At 41.4% G+C, this 16,720-nt stretch overlaps 1 protein-coding gene across 3 annotated transcripts in view; it reads right to left on the bottom strand.

Moving 5' to 3' along the window:
• Positions 1 to 7,422: 7,422 nt before the first annotated feature.
• RETREG1 (reticulophagy regulator 1) overlaps positions 7,423 to 16,720 on the bottom strand; it is a 487,595-nt gene continuing 478,297 nt past the window's right edge. For 2 of the 3 annotated variants that reach the window (XM_053714605.1, XM_053714604.1), the window contains one exon: positions 7,423 to 10,047. In XM_053714605.1, coding sequence (XP_053570580.1) covers positions 9,566 to 10,047 — 482 coding nt within the window. In that variant the 3' untranslated portion in view covers positions 7,423 to 9,565. The remainder of the gene's footprint in view (positions 10,048 to 16,720) is intronic. The other variant, XR_008402571.1, reaches the window with a different exon arrangement.

Raw genomic sequence — 16,720 nt, forward strand, 5'->3', positions numbered from 1 at the left:
AGAAGCCTCGTTCTTGAAGGCCCATGTGGAAGCCACAGCCCTAGTGGAATGAGCTGTGATTCTTTCAGGAGGCTGCCGTCCGGCAGTCTCATAAGCCAATCTGATGATGCTTTTAATCCAAAAAGAGAGAGAGGTAGAAGTTGCTTTTTGACCTCTCCTTTTACCAGAGTAAACAACAAACAAGGAAGATGTTTGTCTAAAATCCTTTGTAGCATCTAAATAGAATTTTAGAGCGCGAACAACATCCAAATTGTGCAACAAACGTTCCTTCTTTGAAACTGGATTCGGACACAAAGAAGGCACGACTATCTCCTGGTTAATGTTTTTGTTAGAAACAACTTTCGGAAGAAAACCAGGTTTAGTACGTAAAACCACCTTATCTGCATGGAACACCAGATAAGGAGGAGAACACTGCAGAGCAGATAATTCTGAAACTCTTCTAGCAGAAGAAATTGCAACCAAAAACAAAACTTTCCAAGATAATAACTTAATATCAACGGAATGTAAGGGTTCAAACGGAACCCCCTGAAGAACTGAAAGAACTAAGTTGAGACTCCAAGGAGGAGTCAAAGGTTTGTAAACAGGATTGATTCTAACCAGAGCCTGAACAAAGGCTTGAACATCTGGCACAGCTGCCAACTTTTTTGTGAAGTAACACAGACAAGGCAGAAATCTGTCCCTTCAAGGAACTTGCAGATAATCCTTTCTCCAATCCTTCTTGAAGAAAGGATAGAATCTTAGGAATTTTTACCTTGTCCCAAGGGAATCCTTTAGATTCACACCAACAGATATATTTTTTCCATATTTTGTGGTAAATTTTTCTGGTTACAGGCTTTCTGGCCTGAACAAGAGTATCAATAACAGAATCTGAGAACCCTCGCTTCGATAAGATCAAGCGTTCAATCTCCAAGCAGTCAGTTGGAGTGAGACCAGATTCGGATGTTCGAACGGACCTTGAACAAGAAGGTCTCGTCTCAAAGGTAGCTTCCATGGTGGAGCCGATGACATATTCACCAGATCTGCATACCAAGTCCTGCGTGGCCACGCAGGAGCTATCAAGATCACCGATGCCCTCTCCTGATTGATCCTGGCTACCAGCCTGGGGATGAGAGGAAACGGCGGGAATACATAAGCTAGTTTGAAGGTCCAAGGTGCTACTAGTGCATCTACTAGAGTCGCCTTGGGATCCCTGGATCTGGACCCGTAGCAAGGAACCTTGAAGTTCTGACGAGAGGCCATCAGATCCATGTCTGGAATGCCCCACAGTTGAGTAATTTGGGCAAAGATTTCCGGATGGAGTTCCCACTCCCCCGGATGTAATGTCTGACGACTCAGAAAATCCGCTTCCCAATTTTCCACTCCTGGGATGTGGATTGCAGACAGGTGGCAGGAGTGAGTCTCCGCCCATTGAATGATTTTGGTCACTTCTTCCATCGCCAGGGAACTCCTTGTTCCCCCCTGATGGTTGATGTACGCAACAGTCGTCATGTTGTCTGATTGAAACCGTATGAACTTGGCCTTTGCAAGCTGAGGCCAAGCCTTGAGAGCATTGAGTATCGCTCTCAGTTCCAGAATATTTATCGGTAGAAGAGATTCTTCCCGAGACCAAAGACCCTGAGCTTTCAGGGGTCCCCAGACCGCGCCCCAGCCCATCAGACTGGCGTCGGTCGTGACAATGACCCACTCTGGCCTGCGGAAGTTCATCCCTTGTGACAGGTTGTCCAGGGACAGCCACCAACGGAGTGAATCTCTGGTCCTCTGATTTACTTGTATCGTCGGAGACAAGTCTGTATAGTCCCCATTCCACTGACTGAGCATGCACAGTTGTAATGGTCTTAGATGAATGCGCGCAAAAGGAACTATGTCCATTGCCGCTACCATCAAACCTATTACTTCCATGCACTGCGCTATGGAAGGAAGAGGAACGGAATGAAGTATTTGACAAGAGTTTAGAAGTTTTGTTTTTCTGGCCTCTGTCAGAAAAATCCTCATTTCTAAGGAGTCTATTATTGTTCCCAAGAAGGGAACCCTTGTTGACGGAGATAGAGAACTCTTTTCTACGTTCACTTTCCATCCGTGAGATCTGAGAAAGGCCAGGACTATGTCCGTGTGAGCCTTTGCTTGAGGAAGGGACGACGCTTGAATCAGAATGTCGTCCAAGTAAGGTACTACTGCAATGCCCCTTGGTCTTAGCACCGCTAGAAGGGACCCTAGTACCTTTGTGAAAATCCTTGGAGCAGTGGCTAATCCGAAAGGAAGTGCCACGAACTGGTAATGCTTGTCCAGGAATGCGAACCTTAGGAACCGATGATGTTCCTTGTGGATAGGAATATGTAGATACGCATCCTTGAAATCCACCGTGGTCATGAATTGACCTTCCTGGATGGAAGGAAGAATTGTTCGAATGGTTTCCATTTTGAACGATGGAACCTTGAGAAACTTGTTTAGGATCTTGAGATCTAAGATTGGTCTGAACGTTCCCTCTTTTTTGGGAACTACGAACAGATTGGAGTAGAACCCCATCCCTTGTTCCCCTAATGGAACAGGATGAATCACTCCCATTTTTAACAGGTCTTCTACACAATGTAAGAATGCCTGTTTTTTTTTTGTGGTCTGAAGACAATTGAGACCTGTGGAACCTCCCCCTTGGGGGAAGCCCTTTGAATTCCAGAAGATAACCTTGGGAGACTATTTCTAGTGCCCAAGGATCCAGAACATCTCTTGCCCAAGCCTGAGCGAAGAGAGAGAGTCTGCCCCCCACCAGATCCGGTCCCGGATCGGGGGCCAACAGTTCATGCTGTCTTGGTAGCAGTGGCAGGTTTCTTGGCCTGCTTTCCCTTGTTCCAGCCTTGCATTGGTCTCCAGGCTGGCTTGGCTTGAGAAGTATTACCCTCTTGCTTAGAGGACGTAGCACTTGGGGCTGGTCCGTTTCTACGAAAGGGACGAAAATTAGGTTTATTTTTGGCCTTGAAAGACCTATCCTGAGGAAGGGCGTGGCCCTTGCCCCCAGTGATATCAGAGATAATCTCTTTCAAGTCAGGGCCAAACAGCGTTTTCCCCTTGAAAGGAATGTTAAGCAATTTGTTCTTGGAAGACGCATCCGCTGACCAAGATTTCAACCAAAGCGCTCTGCGCGCCACAATAGCAAACCCAGAATTTTTCGCCGCTAACCTAGCCAATTGCAAAGTGGCGTCTAGGGTGAAAGAATTAGCCAATTTGAGAGCACGGATTCTGTCCATAATCTCCTCATAAGGAGGAGAATCACTAGTGATCGCCTTTTCTAGCTCATCGAACCAGAAACACGCGGCTGTAGTGACAGGGACAATGCATGAAATTGGTTGTAGAAGGTAACCTTGCTGAACAAACATCTTTTTAAGCAAACCTTCTAATTTTTTATCCATAGGATCTTTGAAAGCACAACTATCTTCTATGGGTATAGTGGTGCGTTTGTTTAAAGTAGAAACCGCCCCCTCGACCTTGGGGACTGTCTGCCATAAGTCCTTTCTGGGGTCGACCATAGGAAACAATTTTTTAAATATGGGGGGAGGGACGAAAGGTATACCGGGCCTTTCCCATTCTTTATTTACAATGTCCGCCACCCGCTTGGGTATAGGAAAAGCTTCCGGGGGCCCCGGGACCTCTAGGAACTTGTCCATTTTACATAGTTTCTCTGGGATGATCAAATTCTCACAATCATCCAGAGTGGATAACACCTCCTTAAGCAGAGCGCGGAGATGTTCCAACTTAAATTTAAATGTAATCACATCAGGTTCAGCTTGTTGAGAAATTTTCCCTGAATCTGAAATTTCTCCCTCAGACAAAACCTCCCTGGCCCCCTCAGACTGGCGTAGGGGCCCTTCAGAAACAATATCATCAGCGTCCTCATGCTCTTCAGTATTATCTAAAACAGAGCAGTCGCGCTTACGCTGATAAGTGGGCATTTTGGCTAAAATGTTTTTGATAGAATTATCCATTACAGCCGTTAATTGTTGCATAGTAAGGAGTATTGGCGCGCTAGATGTACTAGGGGCCTCCTGAGTGGGCAAGACTGGTGTAGACAAAGGAGGGGATGATGCAGTACCATGCTTACTCCCCTCACTTGAGGAATCATCTTGGGCATCATTTTCTCTAAATTTTGTGTCACATAAATCACATCTATTTAAATGAGAAGGAACCTTGGCTTCCCCACATTCAGAACACAGTCTATCTGGTAGTTCAGACATGTTAAACAGGCATAAACTTGAAAACAAAGTACAAAAAAACGTTTTAAAATAAAACCGTTACTGTCACTTTAAATTTTAAACTGAACACACTTTATTACTGCAATTGCGAAAAAGTATGAAGGAATTGTTCAAAATTCACCAAAATTTCACCACAGTGTCTTAAAGCCTTAAAAGTATTGCACACCAAATTTGGAAGCTTTAACCCTTAAAATAACGGAACCGGAGCCGTTTTTATCTTTAACCCCTTTACAGTCCCTGGTATCTGCTTTGCTGAGACCCAACCAAGCCCAAAGGGGAATACGATACCAAATGACGCCTTCAGAAAGTCTTTTCTATGTATCAGAGCTCCTCACACATGCGACTGCATGTCATGCTTCTCAAAAACAAGTGCGCAATACCGGCGCGAAAATGAGACTCTGCCTATGATAAGGGAAAGCCCCTAGAGAATAAGGTGTCCCAAACAGTGCCTGCCGATATTATTTTACAAAATACCCAGATTAAAATGATTCCTCAAGGCTAAATATGTTTATTATATGAATCGATTTAGCCCAGAAAATGTCTACAGTCTTAAAAAGCCCTTGTGAAGCCCTTATTTATTGTCTGTAATAAAAATGGCTTACCGGATCCCATAGGGAAAATGACAGCTTCCAGCATTACATCGTCTTGTTAGAATGTGTCATACCTCAAACAGTAAAATTCTGCTCACTGTTCCCTCAACTGAAGTTAATTCCTCTCAACAGTCCTGTGTGGAACAGCCATCGATTTTAGTAACGGTTGCTAAAATCATTTTCCTCTTACAAACAGAAATCTTCATCTCTTTTCTGTTTCAGAGTAAATAGTACATACCAGCACTATTTAAAATAACAAACTCTTGATTGAATAATAAAAACTACAGTTAAACACTAAAAAACTCTAAGCCATCTCCGTGGAGATGTTGCCTGTACAACGGCAAAGAGAATGACTGGGGTAGGCGGAGCCTAGGAGGGATCATGTGACCAGCTTTGCTGGGCTCTTTGCCATTTCCTGTTGGGGAAGAGAATATCCCACAAGTAAGGATGACGCCGTGGACCGGACACACCTATGTTGGAGAAATTGTTTGTTTTCAGTGAACTCTAATATTATGTCAGCAATGCTGAATTTAGTTACAATTTGAATCTGAAAGTGCTATTGTGTACGTGCTTTCATTATTTTGTTTTCTTTATATGGCATGATTACCACATTATTTTAAATGTGAATTGATTTAGTATTCGTTAGCGTAAAATGTCATACTGACTTAAGGTTTTGACAATTTAATGATTATTGAAATGATAAATTATTGTTTTTAAAAAATAAATCCATATGACCACTGGAATACATGTCCACAGATATTTACTGAAAGCTCATGTGATTACTCAGATCAGCCAATCAGAATACTGCTTTTCTTAATGCACACATCAAAGTTGGGTATTTGATCCACGTTCCAAAAACCTATGATAACTTTGAATTGCTTAAAACATGCTTTGATTTTTTTGGAGTCAATGTATTCTTATTTCACATCTACCGCCATACAAAAACATTCATGATACTCTTAATGTGATACACATGTTTAAATCATTTGCATATGGTGTGTTTCTTAGATCTGATTTCCTGGTTAGATTGTCTTTCATAAGCATATAAAATCAGCAGTTCATCCTAGGGACCAAATGTATCAGCATCTAGGGAAATTAACTGCTATCTCTATATATTTTCTGTGCCTTCATCAATAGCATAATAACAACCGATGAACTCAACAAGTTGTGAGTCGCAAGTATCAAGTAGAGATATAGGGGCCTATCTACGGCCCATGTTTCTTCAGACTCGCCAGAAACAGCAGTTATGAAGCAGCTGTCACAAAGACCGCCGCTCCATAACCCTGTCCGTCTGCTCTGAGCAGGCGGACAGGAATCACAACAATTCAACCCAATCGAGTATGATCGGGTTGATTGACAGCTCCCTGCTGGCGGCCCATTGGCCGCGAGTCTGCAGGGGGGCGGCGTTGCACCAGCAGCTCTTGTGAGGTCAGGTCCGCAAGACATTTGTTAAATATGCCTCATAGAGACATAGATCAACTATCCACTTGACAAGTTCATCTTCTAATTTAAAGATGGTTTATAGCTTATATTGACTCATGGGCAGGGTCCTCTACACTTTATGATTCATGTAAATCTATTCTGATTATTGTACTCCACAACTGCGTAATGTGTGTGTGTAACTTTCTGCTTAAAATGTGTGTGTGTGAGTGTGTATGTATGTATATATATATATATATATATATATATATATGTGTGTCAACCCTTTAAATAGAAAATTATCCAAGCAAGAAGCCAACATTTTACAGACTCCTATGATAACATCTGCAAATCTGATTTAAGGAGGAAAAACTGGGCATGAGATTTTATCACTTTGCCTTTTATGATTGGATAATGGAAAACAAAACTGTGATGGTTCTTCTTACTGGCTTCTGTTTTATTCTCTTCAGCCCTCCGCCTTCAACATTACTGCATAATATTTACTTTAACAGCAAGGTGAGTCAAGCTACTAAGACATAATACAAAGCTCACACTGGAAATTAACAAACCTCTATTCAATAACTGTTGGCAATTTGTATTAATGGTTATGCAATGCTTAGCTTGCGTCATCAATGACCTAAAAAAACATGCACCTGAACAATGCAACACACTGTACCTAAGTAATGTAAAAGCCAAATTAAACCTATGGTTTGGTGCATCAGATGTGGCTTAAAGGGACAGTAAAGTCAAAATGAAACATTCATGATATAGATACAGTATGCAATTTTAAACAACTTTCCAATTTACTTCTATTATCAAATTTGCGTTGTTCTCTTGGTATCTTTTATTGAAGAGTAAAACTAGGTAGGCTCATAAGAGCTCAAGAGTGTGCATGTGTCGTTAGTACTCTATGGCAGCATTGTTTTGCAACATTGTATAACAAAGCTACAAATAATGTTACAAAACACTGCTACCAAATACACGTGCACACTCCTGAGCTCTTACGAGCCTACCTAGTTTTACTCTTCAATAAAATATTCCAAGAGAACAAAGCACATTTGATAACAGAAGTAAATTGGAAAGTTGTTCAAAATTGCATGCTCTATCCGAATCATGAAAGTTTAATTTTTAAATAAATAAGAAGTAAAAAAAAATCCCAGGGATAACAGAGAAATTGCTAAAGTTTGTTCATTTATTTTTAAGCGTTTAAATATCTCATAAAAACACAACAGAAGGTAAATTGATGAAATCCCATGTTTTCTTAAAGGGATGTTACTACCAAATTTTACAGTAACGTGTACCTATAAGTATCTACTGCATAAAGATAACTTTGCCTGGCTCATTTTGCTGCGTGTCTTTGTTGAGGATATAATCTGTGACTTGTTTCATGTGTGAATTCATTGGCCAGAATGACGTCACATACTGCGAACAGATATTAAAGGGGTTGTTTAAATTCCCCAACCCTAGATATGACTTTTTAAAGGGATATGACTAAAAGTAATAAACCAACACTATATCCAGACATTAAAGGGACACTGTACCCAAATTTTTTATTTTGTAATTCAGAAAGAGCATGCAATTTTAAGCAACTTTCTAATTTACTCCTATTATCAATTTTTCTTCATTCTCTTGCTATCATTATTTGAAAAAGAAGGCATCTAAGCTTTTTTTTGGTTCCAGTACTCTGGACAGCACTTTTTTATTGGTGGATGAATTTATCCACCAATCAGCAAGGACAACCCAGGTTGTTCACCAAAAATGGGCCGGCATCTAAACTTACATTCTTGCATTTCAAATAAAGATAACAAGAGAATGAAGAAAATTTGATAATAGGAGTAAATTAGAAAGTTGCTTAAAATTTCATGCTCAATCTGAATCACGAAAGAATTTTTTTGGGTACAGTGTCCCTTTAATTTTCATCTACCACAAACATCACTAATGATTTTAGTAATTGTAACACTCTTTACTGTCTTTGAAGAACTTTACTTCTATTTTCTAATTTGTTTCATTCTCTTGGTATCATTTATTGAAGGAGCAGCAATGCACTAATGGTTTCTAATTGAACACATGGGTGAGCCAATCACAATCGATATATCTATGTAACCACCAATCAACAGCTAGAACCTAGGTTCTCTGCTGCTCCTGAGCTTGCCTAGATAAACCTTTCAGCAAAGGATAACAAGAGAAGGAAGCAAATTAAATAATATAAGTAAATTGGAAAGTTGTGTAAAATTGTATTCTCTATCTGAATCATGGAATAAAATGTATGGGTTTCATGTTCCTATAACTGAATGAATTTATGAATGGTTAAAAGGATAATTACAAGATATTTCTGTTGCTTTGATAAAATAACATATCAGTAAACAAGTTAAACTCTTATCTGCTGCAATTGTTTTTTAATTGCCAAACTTCACTCACCTCTGCTTTATACAGGGTTTTTCAAACTTGTCCTCAGGCCTCTCTAACTGGACAGATTTTCAGGATATTTGGACTGGAGAACAGGTGAAATAATCATCTGATTCGTAAAACATTGTTATAAACCTGCTTTCAACTAAGGTTATCCTGAAATCTGGCCTGTTAGGGAGGCATGAGGACAGACTTTAAAATCCCCTGCTTTATATGAAGGAGCCAATCTGGCTTGCACCTAAAATTAAAATCCCCTGCTTTATATGAAGGAGCCAATCTGGCTTGCACCTAAAGCCAATTAATTATATACATGTAGCAGGGTTAGCCTTGAGAAGGCTGTGCATTTCGTGCCCTGAGAATCACAAAATCCCCAATTTTCAGAGATAAACTACATGCAAAGGGTACAATTATTATTATTATGCAGCAATTGTAGCTTGTGCAAATATCCGGTATAACATTTGGACTGTACATAAAAACATCACAAGATATAGCCCTGCATTTCTGCCCTGCGCATAGCTCATTTTAACACAGTGAAATTTACTGGGAGCAAAGATAACTTTGGTTACAAACCATAAAACTAAACATCAAAATAAAAAATACCTTCCTCTTGTTATTGTTTAAACAATACAACCTTTGTGGTTCATACCTGTAATAATAGAGAACATACACTGAAATTCAACTCCATGCGACGTCAAGGTGCAATAGGGACACAATCAGTGACACAGCTGATAGGTGACCAAAACAGTTCACTTGGGCCTAAAGTGACAACAAATTCTAAAGGGAGCAATACTTGAAGCATAGAGCTTATACATTTCCCATAATTTATGTTGCTTTTGTTATTTATTATTTTCTGTCTTTCCTTGTTCCTTCCCTCACCAGGTAAACTAGGAGTGAAATCATTTCTTTGTGTTAATGGCCCCCGAGAAAACTGGAGAGAAATCCTGAGGGTGGCTTCTTGCCCTTTGGTTCTTGGTTTGATGCCTGTCCCAGTTCTTCCTCTATGTCCTCCAGCTCTGATTGATCCAGAAGTTCAAAGTCATCAGCTTCTTCAGTGTCTGTGTCTTCAGTGGAGATGGCAGCTGGAGGAGGTGGGGGAAGCAGGGCAGATTGTAACTGGTCTGTAATTGCAGCTGAGACAGCAGCTGTGATGGCTTCTCCTGCCATAGCACTGACTAAGTTAAATGGCTTATTGCCGTCAAGGAAAAGTGACAGTGCTGCTGCTGAATATTTATCAGCACTTGGTACATTTCTTTCTTTCTCCTTGCTTTTCCTTGTGGAAGGCAAACCTATGCTTGAGTCATCATCATTGGATCCTGATCCATTCTCTGGAGAGGGGAACTCTGCCAGGTCTCTGGTGAACGCCTCTTCCTGGTCACTCGGTCGGTCCAAATCTGATGAACAAAAAAGCAAGAGGATAAAATTATCTATCTAAACCAGAAGAGGACAAAAAGCGCAACCAAGATTCAAGTGTGTTTATTCACAGGTAGACAAAAAGCACACACACAATAATGCACTTACAAGGTATCAAAATAAAAACAGCAGCATATGGATAAACATGCAGGTATACAGGAACCAAGTTCATTCACCAGAAAATCACCACAGTCCCACAAGATGATGTCTGGACCCCAAATGATAATGGCCTGTAATGTCAGATAACTGGATATTACCAGATATACATAATAATCTCAACGCGTCTCCCCCGTTTTGCGAACTGGCTTTTTCAAGAGGACAAGTGTGGTGAACCTGTATAGGTGTTCCAGTTATAGGCCTTATATTTTCATACTGGCAGACTTTGTGCCAGTACTTAAGATGGGGGTAACAATTTGGGGGAGGGAAGAGAGCTGTTTGAGAGGGATCAGGGGTGGAAAGTATAAGGTGGGAGGGTAATCTCTACACTAAAGCTAAAATTAACCTTACAAACTACCTGCTTAACCCCTTCACTGTTGGGAATAATAAAAGTGTGGTGCGCAGCTGCAATTAGCGGCCTTCTATTTACCAAAAAGCAATGGGAAAGCCATATATGTCTGCTATTTCTGAACAAAGGGGATCCCAGAGAAGCTTTTACAACCATTTGTGCCATGATTGCACAAGCTGTTTGTAAATAATTTTAGCGAGAAACCTACAGTTTGTGAAAAAGTTAACGATTTTTTTATTTGATCACATTTGGCTGTGAAATGGTGGCATGGAATGGGCCTAGATCAATACTTTGGGTTGTCTACTAAAAAGAAAATATAGTTTTGATAGGTAAATATATAAAAAAGGCTCTATTTCTGTTTAAATGTAGTGAAATGTAGTGATGGTAAAAATGCTAAAAATGCTCTGGTCTTTTGGGGACGTTTTAGTCTGAAATGCCCGCTTTTTAAGGGGTTAATGATTCAGATAGAGCATGCTTACTCCTATTATCAGTTTTCTTTGTTCTCTTGTTATCTTTATTTAAAAAGCAGGAAAAAGCTTAGGAGCCGGCCCATTTTTGGCTCAGAACCTGGGTTACACTTGCTTATTGGTTGGCTGAATGTAGTCACCAATAAGTAAACGCTATCCAGGGTGCTGAAACTAAAATGGTCCAGGTACTAAGCTTTACATTCCTGCTTTATAAATAAAGATAGTAAGAGAACAAAGAAAACTGATAATAGGAGTAAATTAGAAAGTTACTTACATTTGCATCTAAATCATGAAAGACAAAATGTGGGTTTTGTATCCCTTTAAATTAATATTGAAATGGAATATAGTTTTAAATCTTGTAATTCCATAAAGTGATACAATGCATGAATGTATTTTTTTTTTTACTTGTAAGAATAATTACATAGATTTTACATGCAATTCCTAGTTATGCTTGAATATGTATCATGTTGCTTCTAATCTTAGCTCTGGATGCAGCCAAACAGCCCAGGGTTTTAAAATAACTTTATGAATACAAAATGACAGTATGTACTTAGTCTTGCTCAAGTGATCTTTTCCTGGCATATAAATGCACCCACAATCTATTTATACTATAATTGCCATATCTGTTTTAGCCACTAGTCGGCGCTGTTTTATTAAGTTTACATATTTTATGTAGAATGTGAAACTAGAACTGGCAAAAAGCAAGTTGATTAAAAGAACATAAAAGTGCAAAAAAAACTTCTCTTATCTGTTAGAGCATTTTATTTTACAGTATTGCATGTACATATCTATGTGTTTAACCACTATAAAAAAGAGCAGCAATGCACTAATGTGACCTAGTTGAACACATCTGATGAGCCAATGACTAGAGACATATATTTGTAGCCACCAATCACTAGTTGCGTGATGCTGCTTAAAAACATAATTTATGCTTACCTGATAAATTCCTTTCTTCTGTTGTGTGATCAGTCCACGGGTCATCATTACTTCTGGGATATAACTCCTCCCCAACAGGAAATGCAAGAGGATTCACCCAGCAGAGCTGCATATAGCTCCTCCCCTCTACGTCAGTCCCAGTCATTCGACCAAGAATCAACGAGAAAGGAGTAACCAAGGGTGAAGTGGTGACTGGAGTATAATTTAAAAGATATTTACCTGCCTTAAAAACAGGGCGGGCCGTGGACTGATCACACAACAGAAGAAAGGAATTTATCAGGTAAGCATAAATTATGTTTTCTTCTGTTATGTGTGATCAGTCCACGGGTCATCATTACTTCTGGGATACCAATACCAAAGCAAAAGTACACGGATGACGGGAGGGATAGGCAGGCTCATTATACAGAAGGAACCACTGCCTGAAGAACCTTTCTCCCAAAAATAGCCTCCGAAGAAGCAAAAGTGTCAAATTTGTAAAATTTGGAAAAAGTATGAAGCGAAGACCAAGTTGCAGCCTTGCAAATCTGTTCAACAGAGGCCTCATTCTTAAAGGCCCAAGTGGAAGCCACAGCTCTAGTGGAGTGAGCTGTAATTCTTTCAGGAGGCTGCTGTCCAGCAGTCTCATAGGCTAAACGTATTATGCTACGAAGCCAAAAAGAGAGAGAGGTAGCAGAAGCTTTTTGACCTCTCCTCTGTCCAGAATAAACGACAAACAGGGAAGAAGTTTGGCGAAAATCTTTAGTTGCCTGCAAGTAGAACTTGAGGGCACGAACTACATCCAGATTGTGTAGAAGACGTTCCTTCTTTGAAGAAGGATTTGGACACAAGGATGGAACAACAATCTCTTGATTGATATTCCTGTTAGTGACTACCTTAGGTAAGAACCCAGGTTTAGTACGCAGAACTACCTTGTCTGAGTGAAAAATCAGATAAGGAGAATCACAATGTAAGGCTGATAACTCAGAGACTCTTCGAGCCGAGGAAATAGCCATTAAAAACAGAACTTTCCAAGATAACAATTTTATATCAATGGAATGAAGGGGTTCAAACGGAACACCCTGTAAAACGTTAAGAACTAAGTTTAAACTCCATGGCGGAGCAACAGCTTTAAACACAGGCTTGATCCTAGCTAAAGCCTGACAAAAGGCCTGGACGTCTGGATTTTCTGACAGACGCCTGTGTAACAAGATGGACAGAGCTGAAATCTGTCCCTTTAATGAACTAGCTGATAAACCCTTTTCTAAACCTTCTTGTAGAAAGGACAATATCCTAGGGATCCTAACCTTACTCCAGGAGTAACGTTTGGATTCGCACCAGTATAGGTATTTACGCCATATTTTATGGTAAATCTTTCTGGTAACAGGCTTCCTAGCCTGTATCAGGGTATCAATAACCGACTCAGAAAAACCACGTTTTGATAAAATCAAGCGTTCAATTTCCAAGCAGTCAGCTTCAGAGAAGTTAGATTTTGATGTTTGAATGGACCCTGTATCAGAAGGTCCTGTCTTAGAGGTAGAGACCAAGGCGGACAGGATGACATGTCCACTAGATCTGCATACCAAGTCCTGCGTGGCCATGCAGGCGCTATTAGAATCACTGATGCTCTCTCCTGTTTGATTTTGGCAATCAATCGAGGAAGCAGCGGGAAGGGTGGAAACACATAAGCCATCCCGAAGTTCCAAGGTGCTGTCAAAGCATCTATCAGAACCGCTCCCGGATCCCTGGATCTGGACCCGTAGTGAGGAAGTTTGGCGTTCTGGCGAGACGCCATGAAATCTATCTCTGGTTTGCCCCAACGTCGAAGTATTTGGGCAAAGACCTCCGGATGAAGTTCCCACTCCCCCGGATGAAAAGTCTGGCGACTCAAGAAATCCGCCTCCCAGTTCTCCACTCCCGGGATGTGGATTGCTGACAGGTGGCAAGAGTGAGACTCTGCCCAGCGAATTATCTTTGATACTTCCATCATTGCTAGGGAGCTTCTTGTCCCTCCCTGATGGTTGATGTAAGCTACAGTCGTGATGTTGTCCGACTGAAACCTGATGAACCCCCGAGTTGTTAATTGGGGCCAAGCCAGAAGGGCATTGAGAACTGCTCTCAATTCCAGAATGTTTATTGGAAGGAGACTCTCCTCCTGATTCCATAATCCCTGAGCCTTCAGAGAATTCCAGACAGCGCCCCAACCTAGTAGGCTGGCGTCTGTTGTTACAATTGTCCAGTCTGGCCTGCTGAATGGCATCCCCCTGGACAGGTGTGGCCGATAAAGCCACCATAGAAGAGAATTTCTGGTCTCTTGATTCAGATTCAGAGTAGGGGACAAATCTGAGTAATCCCCATTCCACTGACTTAGCATGCACAATTGCAGCGGTCTGAGGTGTATGCGTGCAAAAGGTACTATGTCCATTGCCGCTACCATTAAGCCGATCACCTCCATGCATTGAGCTACTGACGGGTGTTGAATGGAATGAAGGACACGGCATGCATTTTGAAGCTTTGTTAACCTGTCTTCTGTCAGGTAAATCTTCATTTCTACAGAATCTATAAGAGTCCCCAAGAATGGAACTCTTGTGAGAGGAAAAAGAGAACTCTTCTTTTCGTTCACTTTCCATCCATGCGACCTTAGAAATGCCAGAACTAACTCTGTATGAGACTTGGCAGTTTGAAAGCTTGAAGCTTGTATTAGAATGTCGTCTAGGTACGGAGCTACCGAAATCCCTCGCGGTCTTAGTACCGCCAGAAGGGCACCCAGAACCTTTGTGAAGATTCTTGGAGCCGTAGCCAATCCGAATGGAAGAGCTACAAACTGGTAGTGCCTGTCTAGGAAGGCAAACCGTAGATACCGGTGATGATCTTTGTGAATCGGTATGTGAAGGTAAGCATCTTTTAAATCCACTGTGGTCATGTACTGACCCTTTTGGATCATGGGTAAGATTGTCCGAATAGTTTCCATTTTGAACGATGGAACTCTTAGGAACTTGTTTAGAATCTTTAAATCTAAGATTGGCCTGAAAGTTCCCTCTTTTTTGGGAACCACAAACAGGTTTGAGTAGAACCCTTGTCCTTGTTCCGACCGCGGAACCGGATGGATCACTCCCATTAATAACAGATCTTGTACACAGCGTAGAAACGCTTCTCTCTTTATCTGGTTTGTTGACAACCTTGACAGATGAAATCTCCCTCTTGGGGGAGATAATTTGAAGTCTAGAAGGTATCCCTGAGATATGATCTCTAGCGCCCAGGGATCCTGAACATCTCTTGCCCAGGCCTGGGCGAAGAGAGAAAGTCTGCCCCCCACTAGATCCGGTCCCGGATCGGGGGCTCTCGGTTCATGCTGACTTTGGGGCAGCAGCAGGTTTCCTGGCCTGTTTGCCCTTGTTCCAGGACTGGTTAGGCTTCCAGCCTTGCCTGTAACGAGCAACAGCTCCCTCCTGTTTTGGTGCAGTGGAGGTTGACGCTGCTCCTGTTTTGAAATTCCGAAAGGGACGAAAATTAGACTGTCTAGCCTTAGCTTTGGCTTTGTCTTGAGGTAGGGCGTGGCCCTTACCTCCTGTAATGTCAGCGATAATTTCTTTCAAACCGGGCCCAAATAAAGACTGCCCCTTGAAAGGTATATTAAGTAATTTGGACTTAGAAGTAACATCAGCTGACCAGGATTTTAGCCACAGCGCCCTACGTGCCTGGATGGCGAATCCTGAGTTCTTAGCCGTAAGTTTGGTTAAATGTACTACGGCCTCCGAAATGAATGAATTAGCTAGTTTAAGGACTCTAAGCCTGTCCGTAATGTCGTCTAGCGTAGATGAACTAAGGTTCTCTTCCAGAGAATCAATCCAAAATGCTGCCGCAGCCGTAATCGGCGCGATACATGCAAGGGGTTGCAATATAAAACCTTGTTGAACAAACATTTTCTTAAGGTAACCCTCTAATTTTTTATCCATTGGATCTGAAAAAGCACAGCTATCCTCCACCGGGATAGTGGTACGCTTAGCTAAAGTAGAAACTGCTCCCTCCACCTTAGGGACCGTTTGCCATAAGTCCCGAGTGGTGGCGTCTATTGGAAACATCTTTCTAAATATTGGAGGGGGTGAGAACGGCACACCGGGTCTATCCCACTCCTTAGTAACAATTTCAGTTAGTCTCTTAGGTATAGGAAAAACGTCAGTACTCGCCGGTACCGCAAAGTATTTATCCAACCTACACAATTTCTCTGGTATTGCAACGGTGTTACAATCATTGAGAGCTGCTAAAACCTCCCCTAGTAATACACGGAGGTTCTCCAATTTAAATTTAAAATTTGAAATATCTGAATCCAATCTGTTTGGATCAGAACCGTCACCCACAGAATGAAGCTCTCCGTCCTCATGCTCTGCAAGCTGTGACGCAGTATCAGACATGGCCCTAGTATTGTCAGCGCACTCTGTTCTCACCCCAGAGTGATCACGCTTGCCTCTTAGTTCTGGTAATTTAGACAAAACTTCAGTCATAACAGTAGCCATATCTTGTAATGTTATCTGTAATGGCCGCCCAGATGTACAAGGCGCCATAATATCACGCACCTCCCGGGCGGGAGATGCAGGTACTGCCGCGTGAGGCGAGTTAGTCGGCATAACTCTCCCCTCGCTGTTTGGTGAAATTTGTTCAAATTGTACAGATTGACTTTTATTTAAAGTAGCATCAATACAGTTAGTACATAAATTTCTATTGGGCTCCACCTTGGCATTGGAACAAATGACACAGATATCTTCCTCTGAG

The sequence above is a fragment of the Bombina bombina genome, chromosome 5 (assembly GCF_027579735.1).
Source record: "Bombina bombina isolate aBomBom1 chromosome 5, aBomBom1.pri, whole genome shotgun sequence".
NCBI lineage: Eukaryota > Metazoa > Chordata > Amphibia > Anura > Bombinatoridae > Bombina > Bombina bombina.